Here is an 18,328-nt window from a genome sequence, read left to right as displayed (position 1 = left end):
TTAAATTAAATTCTGTTCCTTAAGTTGTCTTGCTATTACTTAACCTCCCACCCACCCAAGAAATCCTCCCTTTGTCTTTTTCCTTCATCCTTTGCTTCCCCATCCATCCATCCATCCATCTTTTCCTCATTTCTTTATAGATTTTGGAGGGTGCTATACTCTTCTTGATATATATGTAATGTTGCCTATTGAACCCATTCCTGATGTGAGTTGTTTTTCAGAACATAAGCCTTCTTCCCCCCCCCCCCAATACCTTGTGTCTCGTTCCTTTGCACTTTATTTGTAAAACATGATAACTATTTTTAACCTTAACTCTGCCACTTTTTCTTTTAAGCTACCCTATTGTTGATGTGAGTCTTTAAACACATCATATATCACATTTTAATCTTTTTTCTCATTCTTTATAATATTTTGTTATTTCTTGATTTCTCATAGCTTCACTGGCTTTCCCTTCCCTGATTCTAATTTTCAAAGGATTATTTTCATCTTTGAGACTCTGTACGTCCTTTTCTAGTTTCTAGACTTTTTTCATAATCTTGTTTTTCCTGGCTGGTTTTTATTACTATTTTTTATTTTTCCTCAGTGTCTTTCATTTGATTTTTAAAATTCTTTTAATTTCTTTAAATTTTGATTTCTATAAATTTTCTCTGGGCAGGGAGCCATTTCACATTACTTTTTGAGATAGAAGCTTGCCTTTTTTTTTTTTTTTTTTTTTTCCCCCTTTTTAACTATAATGCACTTCTGGTCTTTCCTGTTCCTATAATATATTTCTGTGGTAGGTTCTTCTTTGCTGGTTCATTTTTTTTTTTTTTTAATAAGAGGTATTAGTGTAAGTACTTCTAATTATGGGGTGGAAGGGTAGTGTCTGTAGCTTCCCTTCAATTTTCCCTCTCCTCTGATCAAGAACCCCAAATCAAGAGCTTCGCTTTCATGTAAGTGCCTGCAGCCAGCAGAATCCCTGCCTCATTGCCTCAGCACCAGCACCAGAACCAGTCCTGGTTCCTTCTTGCCCAAGGCTATTGAAACTCAGCTGGTCCTGACATTCTTAACTGAGGTTCTCACAAGCTTCCAGAACTCAAATCCTCACTCTACTAAGTGTCTGGGAGATGAAAGTCTCTGTGGTTCCTGCTAAGGCTCCATCTACATCTAGCTAGTCCAAAGGGTCTCCACTTGATGTTTCTGTGGAGCTAGCTCGAATGTGTATTTGCAGGTTAATCTCTAGCCTGAGGTCTTTTTTCAGATATTTTAGGGCTGTATCTGGAGGACCCCAGTTTTGCTTTTTTTTTTTTTTTTAACCACTCTGTTACACTGGCAAATTTGTTCTATTTGTGGAGTAATTGGGAGCTTAAAAATTTACTAACCTACTCTAATAGCTTCCCAGAATTCTCCCCTCACTCCCCCCCCCCCCTTTTTAACAAATTTTTAAATTTTAGTTACAAATTTTATTTTCAGTTCTCAAAACAAGCCTTGTCATAACACAGTAATTAAATAAAAAAAGATTGCACATAAAAATCTATCTTGTACAATTTGCTATTCCTTTTAAATATGTAATAAAAATCGTCATGTAAATTTCTTATTTTCCCCTGCCCTACTGCCCCCATTCCACACATGACTACATTAGACACAGATAGATAGGTGTACATACATTGATCTGTATATGCAAAATTATTCTGCACATAGTTCTACTTTTCAGTTCTGTCTCTGGATGCAGATAACATCTTTCTTCCTTTATTTTTGTCCTTTATTTGTCCTTTATTTTTAGCTTATGTAATAAAAATGACTTAGTTGCTCAAAGTCCTTCTTGAAAATGTTATGGCATACGGTGTTCTCTTGGCTGTTTACTCTTCATTTTGTGCAAACCTTTTCATGACTTTCAATGATCATCAAATTAATCAGTTCTTATAGGACAGTAGTATTCCATCATTATCTTTTTTTTGTTGTTGCTGCTGCTGCTGCTGCTACTACTACTACTACTACTACTACCATTACTAGGAGTATTTCAATCATATGCTAAAACTTATATTGTTTTGTTATTCTGTTACTTTTATTTGTAATTTTCTTTCATCTTATTTTTATCATTTTTTTTTCTTAACCTCCCTTTTTTTGATAATAGTTTTTTTATTTTCAAAATACTTACAGAGATAGCTTTCAACATTCACCCTTGCATAACTTTGTGTTCCAAATTCTTCTTCCTCCTTCCTCCTCACTCCACTCCTCTGAACAGCAAGTAGTCATTATAATATAGGTTAAACATGTACAATTCTTCTAAATATATTTCCACATTTATCATGTTGCACAAGAAAAATCAGATCAAAAAGAAAAAAATGAGAAAGAAAAAGCAAATAGCAGCAATAGCAACAAAATTGAAAATACTATATTGTATTCAGTCCCCATAGTCCTCTTTCTGAATGTAGATGGCTTCATCATAAGTCTATTGGAATTGATCTGAATCATCTCATTTTTGAAAAGAAACATTAGATGTGGTCATTACATAATCTTGTTGCTATGTACAATGTTCTCTTGGTTCTGCTCACTTAATGTAGAATCAGTTCAAGTAAGTCTCTTTAGGTCTTTATGAAATTATCCTTCAGTCTCTCGTTTTACTCTATCCTTTTTACCTTATATTTTCCCTCTCCAACCCCCAGTTTCAGTCTACTTACCCCCATAAAAAATTCTTCCCTTACTTGTCTTCCAGTTTTGTCTTCCAGCTTTCTCATCTTTTTGTGTGTCCATAAGACTTCTATACCCTTCCAGATTTATATGTAGTTTCTTCTTCAACTCAGGTGAGGGTGAAGGTTCCAACATTACAAGCCTTTTATCTCATTTGCTTCTTCTGTATTAGTTCTTACTTTCATATTGCATTTAATAATATAATTGTTTCCTTTTGCATTTCCTACTAATTTTGTTTTTTTAGGATCACCCCATTATAAACAACTCAGCCTCAAACTTTCTTTCAAACTATTATAGTAATGATAACTTTTTCATATATGAGACAAGTAAACAATTTGATCTTAATGAGTGCTTTAATATTATTAGTCTTTAATATTTTCCTTTTATTTCTTCTGCTTTTTTTAATATCGAATTTTCCATTGAGTTCTGTCCTTTTTGTTACTAATTCTGAAAGTTTTTTAAGTTTATCAGATATACAGTTTTAAAATTCAGGATTAATTATATCCAACTTTGCCAGATAAGTTATTATTGGATATAACTCCAGCTGTTTTGGAAATACAATATTTTAAGACTTGTACTCTTTTAGAGTAGAAGCTACTTGAAGATATCTGTTAGGAAACAACTTGAATTTGAAATACTTAACTAGATGTGTGATCAAGTCATTTAACCTCTTTCAAATTGCCCTCATGAAAATGAATTCATATTCCCAGAGGTTTGTGGTAAGGATCAAATAAATGGCCAGTGGTACCAGTAGAGGTACTAAGTACCACTGAGATGAAGATATATTCCTTTCTATCCCTATTTAATTTTCTCCAGAGGATATTTAAATTTTCTAAGATTCAATTAACCTCCTTGTGAGTTCATGAATTTCTCCAAGTAGTTAAAACTGCCCAAGAAAAGCAAGAATCATAGACTGGAGTAAAATCTGTTTCTTAAAGTGGCCCTTCTCTGATGTAAAGAGGATTTTATGTAAAATAAAGTAACAATGGTGTCTTATGTTAGCAAGATTATCTCAATGCATGCACAGATTTATTATATACACATTATATAACTATTTTCCTTTTCATGCATGTGCTCTAAATGCTTTCTCTATTGGCAGCTCGCCACTTTGGTGTGATTTTTAATCTGTTGGCAGCCTAAGGTGGGAAGGCAGAAGGCAGAGACAAGAAGGCAGAGGTGAGAGACAGCAGAGATGCCACATGGCAGAAGACAGTAGTAAGTGGCAGATAGAAGCTAAGGGCAGTTAGAGAGAACTATCATTGAATATAGTTAGTGTCTCAAATTACAGACAGTGCAATAGGGCAATAAACCTGCCAGCTCCTTAATAGAAGTGTTTAGCAGAAAGCTGAGAGAAGCTAGCATTCAGAGCAGCAGCTCTTAAGGAAGAGCTTGCCTTCCTGGATCTTAGTACTATTTGGTTCTGACAAAACTAAGCTCTGAGGGAGCTTAACATCTCCCAGGATACACATCAACACTCCTTAAAGTTCTTCCCTTCTTTATTTTGTAATTAGATTTATCTAATTCTGAGAGGGAGAGATTGAGGTTCTCCACTGATACAGTTTTGTTATTTCATCCTATAACCAACTTAACTTCTCTAAGAATTTGGATGTACTTGGTGCATATATGTTTAGTATTGTTAAGTGTAGCTTCCTTCCTTATCGCTTTTAATGAGATCTATTTTTGCTTTGACTTTGATCAGAATTGGTACTCCTGCTTTTTTTGCTTTAGTTGAAGCATAATATATTCTGTTCCAACCTTTTTACCCTTACTTTGTGTGTTTCCTTCTGTTTCAGATGTGTTTCTTGTAAACAACATATGTTAGAATTCTGGTTTTTAATCCAATCTGCTATCTGTTTCTGTTTTGTGGGAGACTTCATCCCATTTACATTCACAGTTATGTTTACCAGCTGTATATTTCCCTCCATCCTATTTTCTCCCCCAGTTTGTACTTGTTTCTCTCTTTACATCTTATCCTTCCTCCCTTCCTTACCAGTGTTTTGTTTCTGACCATCTCCTTCCTTCAACCTGCTTTCCTTTCTGTCTTTGTCCTTCCTGCCCCCTTCTCTTTTTACTCCTTTCTCCTAATATTTCTGTCCTCTCTTCTATCTAGTCCTTCCCCCTTTTTTCACCTTTGTCCTTTCATTTCCTTATAGGGGAAGATACATTCCTATGCCCAATTAAGTGTGTATGTTATTCTTCTTTCGGTGAAAACTGATATGATAAGCTTCAGATAATGCTTATCTCCTCCCTTTTTTTCCCTCTACTATAATTGCTCTTGCCTTTTCATGTGATCTAATTTATTTAATTTTGCCACTCCTTTCTTCTCCCATTACAATTTTTTATATACTCTTTAATGTCTTTTTTAAAATGTCATCACATCTAAGTCAATTTATACCCTCGATCTTTGTATACAACTGACTTGATTAATGATACTATCATCTTTCCATGTACGGATATAAACATTTTAACCTTTAGATATGTTTTTTTCTTTTCTGCTTATCTTTTTAACCTTGTATTTGAAGATCAAATTTTCTGCTTAGTTCTGGTCTTTTTATTAGAAATGATCGAAAGTTCCCTATTTCATTGAAGGTCTTATTTCCTCCTCTGAAAGATTACGTTCAGTCTCTCAGAGTGCATCTTTTTCCTCTTGAAGATGGTATTCCAGGCTCTATGATGCTATATTGTAGAAGTTGCCAAATGCTGGGTGGGTAATCATGAGTGTGGCTCCTTGAATACTTAAATTATTTTCTCTCTGGCAACTTGTAATATGTAATATTTTCTTTTTCACCTTATGGTTCTAGAATTTTGCTACCATATTTCTTGGAGTTTTCCTTGTAGGATCTCTTAAGAGGTGATTGATGTCTTATTTCAATGACGATTTTGCTCTCTAGTTCTGGTATATCACGGCAGTTTTCTTTGATGGTCTCTTAAAAAATGCCATTCAGGTTCTTTTGGGGGTGGGGGAGAATGTGACTTTCAGGTAGTCCAGTATATTTTCTTCATTCTTTTTAGTTTATTTGATTGATTCTTGGTGTCTGATAGTGTCATTAGTTTCCATTTGCCATTCTAGTTTTTGATGATTTTCTTCAGTTAGCTTTTATATCTATTTTTTGATTTGACTAATTAATTTGACTATTAATTAATTTGGACTTTTAAAGGTATTGTTTTCCTCAGTGGATTTTTTTTTTGGGGGGGCATTTGGTCAGTTGTATTTTTTAAGGAATTGTTTTCTTCAGTCATTTTTTGTCCTTCCTTTTACAAGTTGTTTACTCTCTCTTTCATACCCCATGTTTCTTTTCCCAAATTTTCTCCTATCTCTCATTTGACTTAAAATTTTTTATGAGCTCTTTCAAGATGGTTCTTTGGGCTTGAGACCAATTCATATTCCCTTTTGAGGTTTTGCATATAGTCATTTTGTCCTCTTCCATAATGGTGTTTTAGTAGTGTTTTGGTCTTCCCTGTTACCATAGTAGCTTTCTGAGGTCAAGGTTCTTTTTTGTTTGTTATTCAACCCCTTTTCAGGACTTTTAAAGTTGAGCTCTACTGAGGCACAGCAATCACTATCCCAAGTTTGTTTTGCAGCTTTAACTTTAGCTTTAAGCACAGTGGCCCCTTGTTTTTGATGACTTGTTCATAGTGCTATAAGTCGCCCGACTTAGTCCTAACTGTTGTCTGATATCCACAGGCTGGCAGTTTGCCTTCTGTGTAGGGACTGAAGGGTACTTCATCAATTTGCTGTTATACTTTTTTATTAAGCAAGAACTCTGAAGTCTCATTTGCTGCTCTGTGTTGTGAGTAAGACCCTCTCACTGGCTTTCTGGGATACTATTGGACTGTTCTGTGCATCCCTTTTACCCCAGTGAGACTGACCTTTTATCATGTCCTCCCAACCTGTCTTGAGATGGAAAATTGTTTCATCCTGTGTCTTCAGAGGCTCTGTCTTGTTTCCATTGTTTTTTTTTTTTTTTTTTTTTGAGGGAAAGTAGGGGAGCTCAAGCTACTTCAGGTTTCACTCTACCATCTTGACCTCACCCCTAAATATAGAGTTTTCATGACAATCATAAGCCTAACCTTTCCCCTTTTACCTCCTCTATTAGATTATCCACACATTCATGTCCATTAATCTTTAAACTCTAATTTTTTCTGCTACCTACTAACATACTCAGGTTTTCTCATCTCTCATGCTTTATTTTTGATTTCCCTTACAAACTCTTGGAAAAAACTATTTTTATTCTTTGCTTTCACATTTTCTCCTTACTTCTCCATCTTACAGTTTGACTTTTGACCTTGTCACTTGACTGAAATTACTTTGAAAAGGATGAGAATAACTCTCTAAATTCATCATTGCTATCTTAATTTCTCTCACTCCCTCATTCTTAGTCCTTTTTACTCTTCCTGGATACTCTTTCTCCTCTGGGTCTTCATGACACTGCTATCACCTGAGTCTCTCAGACCAATTCTTCTCAGTCTTCCTTTGCTGTACCATCATCATATATTGAGCTCTAATTATGTTCCTGTTCTCTGTCCTGGATCCTTTTATTCCTGTGGGTTCATGGATTTAGACCCAGAAAGGGCTTTAGAAGGTTCTTTCATTTTAGAGATAAAACAGAGATTGATAGTTAAATGCTTTGCCTCAAGATAAAAGTGTCAGAGAGATCTCTGATCTTTCCAACTCTAATCCTGTTACTATATGTACTATTCTATATAGACTCTCTTCTTCTGGCTCTTACTCTTTCACTGATTTCATTAGCTTCTTAGGGTTCAATGTCATCTCTATGCACATAGATTATACAGTCACCTTTAGCCTCTTTCCCAAGCTCTGTTCCTTCAGTAGAAGCCGTTAGATACTTCCTACATGTCTCATAATCATCTCAAATTTAACTAGACTACTCATTCACCTTACCACCTTCAAAACTTCCCTGTTTCCTGTCAAAAGCATCATATCAGTGGGTTACAAAATTAGAGGGAACTTAAATAGAATTGTTTTATAATAAACCATTTAATGACAATTGGATAAATTATTTTATCTGTGAATTCAGGGTACTTCACGTTTGCCCAAAAGTATTTTCATGTCTATGGAATAGCATTATCTGGCTGCCAGCTAATAGGGACTTTTCTCACGATAACATTCTGGCAGAGCTTACAAATTATAGATCTATGTTTTTAGTTCATACCCATTCCAATAAATAATTATTTTGGTGATGTTTCCAAATAGTGCAAAATCTTCAGTTTAAATGTCATTTCTTTATATTGAATCATTAGGTTTTTTGATACAAATTGTTAACAAGGGGACAGCTAAGTGACACAATGGATAGAACACTATCCCTGAAGTCAGGAGGACCTGAGTTCAAATCTGGCCTCAGACACTTAACACTTACTAGCTGTGTGACCCTGGGCAAGCCACTTAACCCCCAATAGTCTCAGCAAAAAAAAAAAAAAAAAATTGTTAGCAAGAAAGAAGATTAAGTATTTTGAAAAAAAATTTTTTGCAAAATTATTATAACTTCCTTTTCTATAATGTGTTGTAGAGTAGAAAGTAATAAAATTGTCTGAAAGGCAGAGAGCAGATAAGTAGTCTTTAAGTGAAAAACTAATAGACTCCTGAGTAATCTAGCATTAACCACTTAGTGGTATTTTTTGGAAACTGGATCTTCATATTAAAGTGAAATTCCATATTAGGTAGGTCTAATCCTTGAGCATAATCCAAAGAGACAGATGGCAGAAATTTTTGATTAGTCTGAATAAACCTTTTGAAGCCCAAGTTCATTTCTATATATAATAAATTGTGTTTATGTTTTTGTTGAATGAGTGATTTTAGAACATAGAAAGAAAACTATATGCTGAAATAGTGAATTAGGAGTTGGCGTTTGAGTTCATAAATGTGCATAATGTAGTAGAAAAGACTCTGGTCTTAGTTTCAGGAGACCTGAATTCAAGACCTTGCTCTGCAGTTTACTATCTATATTGGCTGTCTCAAAAATGTATAACTTAAAATTGCAATGAGATTTTTGAGACAGTTTATATGAACTCATTCAAGTAATTTCTTTTCAGGCTTCAGGTTCCTCATCTTTAAAACAAAGTGATAGAATTAGATCATCCTTAAGATCTCTTCCTGTTATGATATTTTAGTTACATATTATTTTTTAAAGAGCTCAGATTACCTTATTTTAAAGCATCTTAAGAAGTATTTGATGATATAAACCCAGAGGATAGCTATCCAAGAATGGCTTTCATTTGTGTCTGTGTTTTAATATCACAGTACAAGATTGCCTTGGATCCAGATCTGGAAGGGCCTTAAGTGTCATGAAGTTCATATTACAGGTGAGAAAACTTAAAGTTGAGGGAACTTGAATGACTTGCCTGAGCCCATCAAAAAACATGAACCAGGCTCTGAATCAGGTCCTCTGCTCTACAGCTACAACTCTTCATTGATATAATACTTTTCTATTCATAGGTATTATTGATATAAAAAGATTTCTCTGGTGATATCAGGCAAGGCGTGTTAATTGCAGAAAAAAAAGTATAATGTTTGAGCCCTTCCACTAAAACTCAGTGAATCTTTTCAATCTGCTTCACTTATTAATCCCTTGTCATTTCTTCTTTTAATTATGTCTTTATGACTTTTAATAATATGTAAGTTTTGAGGACTTTGTCAATATCTTTAAAGCTAATTCTGTTTCTTGAAACCACAGTATGTTTAGTATTGTATAGAATTGTTACCAGCATCATTTATAAAACTTGTTCTTAAAACATACTAAAAAGCCTCACAAGGAGGCAGCATAGTTTAGTAGTAGGGGAAACTGGACTAAAAATAAAGAGCTCTGGGTTCTAGTTCCTTTATCATTTCTAATTATTACCAGTAGGCAAATGAAATTATTTCCTGGCCTGTAAAATGGGATTTTATTTCCATTTACTTAACCTTGTAATCTTTTTGCAGGAGAAATGAGATAATTTAGTTTTTGTTTCCTTGCAAGATGAGTATTATGAATTCAGACTATAATAATTTTCATTTAATTCAAAAATTTATCGATTTGCAAATTAATGCATTTGTACAATGAATTTGAGAGGGACTCTAACTTTTACATTCATAAGCAGCCCTCTACCAACCCAAAGCTAATATGTGTACTATTTCTGTTTATATTCTCATTCTCATTCTTTCTCTGTCTCTGTGTCTTCTTTGTCTATCTTCTCTGTCTCTCCCTCTCTCTCTTTCTCTCTTTTCCTCGGGGGCAGGGGGGCCGGGAGAGTTATTTCAAGACTGGTCTTTACTCCATTTTCAAATTATTATCAGTACTGGGGGGACAATGTTAAGTCTAAGACAAGAAGAAAAATTAGGAATTATTCTCTATAATTTGGGATAATTAGGAATAATTCTCTATAATATGTTTTAGTATAGGGATGTTATTGCTACTTGTTAGCAATTGTTCTTGTGATAAACAACTTTAAAAGTTCATTTCTAATTTTCATTTTTGTAAAATTTTAAACTTGATTCTATTGGAAGGACTAATAATGTTGTCTTTTCAATGCATTATCTTCCCTGTACTTCCTTTTATACCTTAATCCATTTTTATACATTTTCTCTGTTTTCCCCCCCAGACTTCTACAATATATAATGTCTCCCTATCTCCTTTGTTTCTCATGTCTGATAGGAAGTCCATAAAAATTGAGATAGTCCAGTAATGACCTATTGATCTGTAATATTGGATTTTTAGACAAATAAAAGGATACCCTGATGATTATACATAAGAGGATTTTTATTATTTTCTTTTCAGTAAGCCATCCTTCTAAATACAATTAAACTTAAACGAAACTTAAATTCTTACTTACCATCCTTCTAAATACAATTAAACTTAACTAAACTTATGTTTTTACTTACCCATTGAAAATGGGCAGCTTCAATTTAACCAAATTTTATACTTACCCATTGAAAATGAGCAGTTTGAATTTAACCAAATTTTAGTTTAGTACAATCTGACGATTTCTAAAAATGTTGTGCTTTAGCATTCATCCAAAAAGATAATTTCAAATCATCTTTATTTGATGTTTCAGTAGCATGAAATCAGATTTTAAGAACGTGGGTGCTAATTTGATTTTTCATTATATATTTATTTTTAGATTTTTTTTTCTTTAGTGTATGTAATGCAACTTTCACCTGTATTTTACTAATACAAAAAAGGCAAATAAAGACTATAATCTAGCCACAACAGACTTATGTCCTTTTTAAAATGTTTAACCTTTGAGTGCTTCAGTTTCTTTTCCTGTACAAAAGAAGGTAGAATATTTAATAGCTGATGTCTGAGACTATTGAGAAGTAATACAATATAATACTTTTAGGTCATCAGAAGTAATGAGAAATCATAGAATCTTTATATGACACTAAATTCAGATGCATGTTAAACTGATATTTGATACTGTTTATTGATTGTAATACTCATACATAATAGTGATATTAGATTTGCAAGTAAATAGTTTGACCAGCGAAATCAATAATCCAAGCTTCCTGCACAAGGAAAAGTTGAGAATAAGATATATACCTGAAATATGGATTAATAGAATTCATTGTATTTTATTAAACTGCTTATAATATGTGTTTCCCTTGTTTCCATTGTTATTCAACTGCATCAGTATGAATAAAACCACATTTTGGTTAAATAAATTTGAAAACAAAATAGATATATTATGCACTTGTGTAGAATTTATTGGATAACATTTTTGGGGGGATGACTATTTAAAATCTGCCCTGATACAACCTGGAGAAATATATTCTGTCTTGTATAGAAAGCAATATAGCGTTGAAATATTCCTCCTTAATTTTGATCAGAATGAACAAAAGTGTCTGTGTTTATTCCTGCCTAATGCATCACAAATCTGCTGACATGCTAACCTTGGAGTCTTGGCTGGCGTTAATCAGGCCTGTGCACCGGCAGGAAAGATGTACCTAATGCACTCCATCAGTGCAGTTTGCATATGGAAGTTCTCACAGGGGAGCTGCCCTGTGCCAGCTGAGGGTTACCTGCCCACTGCAGTTATTGTATGTAATTATCGAACCAATCTGTTCAGCCCAGCAGGATTTAGATGGTAATCATGAAGCAACACTTTGGAAAAAGAAAGATGTAAGGCACTCTCCCCTTCTCATCAGTTATGTGAAGTTCTAAACACTCTTAAAGCTATTTTAGTAAAGTAATACCTTTGTATACTGAGCTGTAAAATGAATGTCACTTGAAGTTTCTTAAGGCTTAGTCAAGTTGTTATTTTTACATTTATCATATCTTTTTGGAACATTATACATTCATACATACATATGTACATATGTTACATCTGTGTTTTAATCTTTCCATAGCTACTTTAAGAATGTTTTTGCAATAGTTGGAATTAATTCTAATACACCAGATAATAACAGTTCTGTCCATTTGGAGGTTTTAAGATAATGTGGCTCGAATAGAATTCAGCTTTCCCATGTAGTTCTCTTTGGAATAGAACCCATGGTTGCCATTAGGAAAAATAACAATGTGCTGTCAGCAGGTGTTAGACTTTTTTTATAGCTGTACAAAAATGGCCTGAAGCAAAAAAAAAAAAAGATTCAGATAAAGTTTAACTTGATGTTAATTGCTTGAAAATATAAATGAGGACATTTGTTATGCTCTGGGATAGTGAGATTTTGTGTGTATTGAATTATTTACCAAATGATGTAAATGGACAGTATTGCTGTGAAAACTAGGGGAGATAGCATTTATATAAAATTTGGAATTTTTGACATTTTAAATTTTAAAATTCACATTGAAAAAAAATCCAAATAATAAGACTGAAACTTCTTCTATGATACTAATAGGTACTTAATTCAAAAGAGAATAAATGTAAGACACTACATGAACTAAATAATACAAATGTAGTAGGAGCAGGAATAGAAAAAAGTGAAAGCATAATGTCTAAATTAACACCTCACTCTATGAATCAGCTAGAAGGAAGAATAGAAGTTAGGAAAAGATAGAAAGATCAAATCTATTTTGAGAATTTAGGACCAGACCTCTATTTTTAAAACTTACCTAACTCATTAAATTATTCTGTGAGGAATATGTTAATGCTTGGCAGACTTCTATTGATATAATAGGCCTATTCAGATCCTGCCACCTACTCATGCTTTCCCGCTAAAATTGATTTCCCTTTCCATCTATTCACTATATATCTTGTTTGCCATACTTCTTTGTATGTTGTCCCCCTTTTTATAATGTGAACGCCTTAACAATAAAACTTGGTTTTGCCTTTTTATCTCCACCTCATTACAATGCCTGACACATGTCTATTTGAGTAGTCAATATTTTGGCATAGTAAAGCAAATAAATGCATAATATTTTATAAAAAGTGGATCTTCTCCCCCAGGTATGAAATAAGATTAATAAAAAGTTAGTAGATAAGATATTCTTTTACAGTATTTTAAAAGAGACACACATTGTATATGGTTGCTTCCCTGTGACTTGGGGACATGTAACATTTGTATTCTGTTTTGCTTGGTAGCACAATCTTTATTCATAGTAATAGTTAAAATGCTCAATGAATGAATACTTCTGAAGTTAAATGTTGAGTTGGCTCTTATACTAGAGAGATAATGTGGATAAAAGATTAGAGATATGATTTTAATATGCTTTTAATAAGCTACATAATACTATTTATATTGTTATGATCTGGCAAATTTGTCTCTTGATTTATTCACCTATATTTTTTCTTTCTTTTTTTTTTTTTTAAATTAGAAGCGAAAGAAAGAGATGGAGGAAAGCATAGAATCAGGTGCTGAAGATATGGAAATCTCACATCAAAATATATTGGAGGGACCTCAAACTCGTAAGTTGAATACAAACTTCCTTTGTCTCTTTCATACATGACAGTTGGATTTTCTCATCATGGATAAATACTGAAAGTATCTGTTTATGTGATGACTTTTACGCTAAAATTGTAGTTTTCTTAATAAAACACTAAATATTTGTAGTGTTTTGTAATTTTCAAAATGCTTTCCCATACAGTATCTCATCTAATCCTCACAATAACCATTTGGTTTAGATAGGGTAGATATTTTCTCTATTTTATACTTGAGGAAGTTGAGTCTTCCTTACCTCTCCTTTGCAACGTATGATTTTTATCAGTATATGTGATACCACTTTGAATTGTTACTTTAAAAACAAATAAGGCATCTCAAAAAGTGTTCTCAGAGCTTCAAATCAAACAAAATTTATTTAAGACTCTATATATGTTCTTATGATCAAATTAATGGTTTATCCATTTATATTTTGTGGGAAGACATGGTACTTGTTCGCTCTTCCTGAAACCTGAATATTATCTCTTAACTTTTCACAATCAGTCTCATTTATTACCTGATAGTTTTGTACTTTTAAACAACATTCATATTTAAACTTTAGATATCTTGTTTAGAGAGTATATGTAATGTTAACACTAAAAAAGGTAAAGGTAAGTAGGGTAAACAATCCCACTTTACATTCTGTTGCCATCTTCCATCTTCCCACTGTTCTTCTCCTTCCTGTCTTGTTCATTTTGCTGTTAGAAAATGATGTGTTTCAAGGATAACTACTACATCAAAGCATATCTCAGCCCAGAGACTAGCAGCAGCAGCTACAACAGTGAGTGGAAAAAGAATTTAGGAATAGTAATAAAGAGAGTAATATTCATTTTTAAATACCTTAAATTTTGGTATAAGTAACAAGTTTAATTTAGGCTAGACCAAGAATATTATAGTAGAGTTGATATTTAAGGTTTGAAATTAATTTGTAACTATACAGGAAATTCACATGATTGTTTTTAACTATACACACATGCATGCATCTATTTTACATACAATGTAAATAGGAACATTTTTATTTAATTGAAATTTCAGATATAATAGCTGGATTTTTTTCCCTTAACTAAAGAAATAGTAAAAACATGAGGGAAAGAATAGGGATAAATATTTCTAAATGAAGGAACAATTCAGATATTTGGTATTAGGAATTTGAAACTGGTGGAAGTAACTCTGAGTTAAGAAAGTTTAACCAAATTCTTCTTTATTCAAATTAGTTGGTCACATTTAATGTACATTTTTCCTCAATAGCTTATCTTTTCTCTGAAATATCAGACTAGTTAAGATAATCTGATACTCAAGTGTTCCTCAGTCAAATAAGCTTCAAGTGAGATGGCACAGTAATGGCAGCTACTTAAGAGGAATAAGGAGAGAGAACATCATTCACAAAGTCAAGAAAACTTTAGATAGAGAACACACTTTCATTTTGTTTTTCTATACACATAATAAAATTCAGTTTGTGTTTCGGGCCTTTCATGTTTAGTGTTACAAAAGTATTTCAAGAGTACAGTTAGCTCCATCAGTAGTTCTAGAAATGTCAGTCTCTTCATTAAGAATTTTATTTTCACTCACAGTTTATAGTTTATAATATGGTAGGAAATTTTGCTCACCATGGGATCTTTTAAAATGCTATACAAGGCAAAATGGGAGCAGCTTTCTTTTAATATGTATTTAGACAATTTAAAAATATGTATTATTTCTCTGATATACCTAAACTCATTTTGAATAGTTGGTGGTCCATTGTGTAAGAATGTATTCTGAAAGCTTGTAAAATGTGTATTGTGAAGGGGAGAAAAAAGAAAGGGAAGTGATTGGGTTTATTCCCAATTTTTGTCAGTTTTTTTTTTTTTTTTTGTTATAAAAATACACTATCCCTAGTATAAAATAAACTTTTTTTTAGTGCTACTTTTTTTTAGAATTGTAAAAAATAGTTAATAACATTATAATATTATATATGTATATAGGCATGTTTTGCTCCTTGTATTAAGGATGTCGTTTTTAAAAAATCTTGACTTTTGGGATCAGAATTGAATAGGGAAATATACTACTTGCATTGCAATGTATTTTTGGTGGAATAGAAAAAGTTTTAAGAAAAAAATTAAAATACTGACAAATTTCAACTATCAATACATAATCCAAATGTTGAAATGTACTGAGTTTTGCATGTTTTCCTAACATTTGGAATATTTGTGTATATTTTATCAGTAATGATGAATATTGGAAATGATTGTATTTTATATAAGAACAAAAATAAAAATAATTTCTTTCTGGACCATTTTGCCTGGCAGAACCATTAGAATTGATATTCTGGGAAAATGTTAGACTTCAAAATAGATACATATGTCTCCAAAATATATATTAATATTATCCACTACCTGGTGTTGGTGATGACAAGATATGGCCAGTAATATATTAAATAAAGGCAGGGAATGTTGTAAAAAGAAAAGTGTCATTGATAAAGCATTCTTGAGACTCACTATAACATAGGTTAGGGACATATATTAGGAATAAAATTATACTGAAGTCACTTTTACATATTACATTTTTGCTTTAAATATATGATGTGGAAGTTGCTTTTAATCAAAAATTTGAAGAGGAAGTCAGAAAACACTTAAATGCTCAGAATATCACCTTTAGGTTACATGGTTAGGCAGATGACAAATTATTCATGTTTTCCAAATATCAGTGATATTGTAGTAAATGTTTGAAAACTAGCTCCCTGAAAATTCAGAGCATAATTTTATCCTTAATTTACATTATTAGCTTTTTCTCCATTACTTAAAGCTAAACAATCAACAAAACAATAAATGATGAAACTGATTTGTAGTATTTCCTGATTTGTAGAATGTAAATATTCACAGTCATACCGAATATTATATCATTTGACTGTCACCAGCCAACTACAAACTGGCTCCAGCTCAGTTGTGCCAAATATCTTTAGACATCATTCTTTGGTGAATTTTGTAATAAAAATTGCAACTATACATTCATAGAAAAAAGAATCCCTGATAAGGCAAAATCCTTTATGAATTCTCAGTTTGCTAAGTCTAGTGTGCCTCTCATTTACTAACTTGTTTTCCATACACCCATATTAGAAACATAAACAGAATTGTTCAGAGCTCAGGTGTAGAATAGGGATCTTTCTTGCTATCTACTCTGCTGGTATATCCAATACCTTGCAGGAAGTGATGTTGAATGGAGCAGGATGCCAGCATAAATGTCAGAATCAGGCCTGAAGGAAAAGGTCCTAAAACTCAGCTGGGCTTTGACCATGCTTACCCAGCGTTTACTTACTTAGGGAAAAGATCCAGGCCAACAAACCTTTTAAGCTCTCTCAGTGAGAGGAATTCAAGGCATATTTATATCTTAAACTTGGGAGCCTACTTACCAACAAAAGCATGAAAACAGAAGGTGAGTAATGAGGAATGCTTTATCAAAAAACTAAATCTTAAAGCTTAAACAAGTGCTACAGAAATCCAGCAGATAAATCAATAAACCAACAAAAGAGATCCTAAAACCAAGAGTAAATTTCGAAGTATACAAAATTGCCCTTTCAAATGAAAGAAGGAAAATCTAGAAGAAATTGAAATTAGAACTCTAAATGCAGAATTGTTATTTTAGTGAATGGATTAGAAACATTTTGAATATATTAAGAAAACGAAAAGAAAGAAAAATGATCATTTTTGGAATGTAAAAATACCAAAGTGGAGGAAAATATGGCAAATTTGTTGTTATAGAATTGTTATGACAAGTTTGAAAACTGACCCAAGAAATCATTAAAGGATAAAAAAGGGACATGAGGAAAAGTCTTAATTGGAACATAAAGAATCTGGTAAAAGAGGGAAACTGAAGCCATAGATTAAGTCCCCTGACCTTCCCTACAAGTGAGTAGTTATCTTTTGCAGAATGGAGTTGCAGAATGGGAGGTTGCATAATTAGAAAGACAGGAGGTAGGTAGGGATAGAAGATAACACGTTGATAAATACTAAATCCAAAAAGAACAGTGAGCTAAAGGTAATTCCAATAGTCCTCAAAGAAGTGAAAATGTGACTAAAAATAAGAACAGTTAATACAGAATAATTAATTAATTTCCTCTAGAAGAGAAGAAGTCTTAGCCAATGAGGGAGCCACTAAAGATTTTGTAAAAAGAATATTCACATGAGAATGGAAGATTTGAAATGGAAGATGGGAACTTCAGCATGACAATGACCTGAAGTAGTTTGTACATTGGGAGTCAATCCCTTGGGGCAACTGGTACTCAAAATAGTGGGGACATCATAGAAGTAAAGATAGATGTGACTTCTTTAAAAAGGAGTGGCATGGAGTGGGTCTTGACTACAAGCTTTGAGCACTTAAGAGTTTTTACAATAGCACTATTTCTGATGTTGCTACTATATGGAGAATAAGGTAAAGAAATATATTGGAACAGGAACCTTAAACCTGGTACTCCAGGAGCTTTATTTAAACCTTTGAGTGACATAGAATAAAGAAAGAAAACATGAAAATATAATACACATCAGAAAATTCAAAGTACACTAGAAAGGAAATTAAATAATGTAGAAGACAAAGGAAAGAAATTCTAAGAAAATAAAATTAATGAAAGTAAAATCAAATTAATGAAAATAAACTCAAGTCCTCCTGACTTCAGGGCTGGTACTCTATCCACTATGCCACTTAGCTTCCCCTAGCAAAACAATACTTAATAGAGGAAGCATTGGCAAAATATCAGATCTAAACACAGCCTTATTAATGTTAATGACTGAATCAGAGAACAAGACAATGAAAATACATAATATTTATACAATAATGCTGAAG

The 18,328-nt window shown here is 32.7% G+C and overlaps 1 protein-coding gene across 7 annotated transcripts in view; it reads left to right on the top strand.

Moving 5' to 3' along the window:
• The window catches only part of VRK1 (VRK serine/threonine kinase 1), a 120,885-nt gene that overhangs the window by 96,889 nt on the left and 5,668 nt on the right, over positions 1-18,328 (top strand). For 3 of the 7 annotated variants that reach the window (XM_074291345.1, XM_074291342.1, XM_074291343.1), the window contains one exon: positions 13,416-13,506. In XM_074291345.1, coding sequence (XP_074147446.1) covers positions 13,416-13,506 — 91 coding nt within the window. Of the gene's footprint in view, positions 1-3,769; positions 3,847-8,929; positions 8,987-13,415; positions 13,507-14,221; positions 14,302-18,328 lie in introns of those variants that run through there. The other 4 variants (XR_012486619.1, XR_012486618.1, XR_012486620.1 and 1 more) reach the window with 4 other exon arrangements.

This window comes from Sminthopsis crassicaudata, chromosome 2 (assembly GCF_048593235.1).
Source record: "Sminthopsis crassicaudata isolate SCR6 chromosome 2, ASM4859323v1, whole genome shotgun sequence".
NCBI classification, from domain to species: domain Eukaryota; kingdom Metazoa; phylum Chordata; class Mammalia; order Dasyuromorphia; family Dasyuridae; genus Sminthopsis; species Sminthopsis crassicaudata.
The sequence above is the reverse complement of the archived record's forward strand: the minus strand, read 5'-3'. Positions and strand labels throughout refer to the sequence as shown.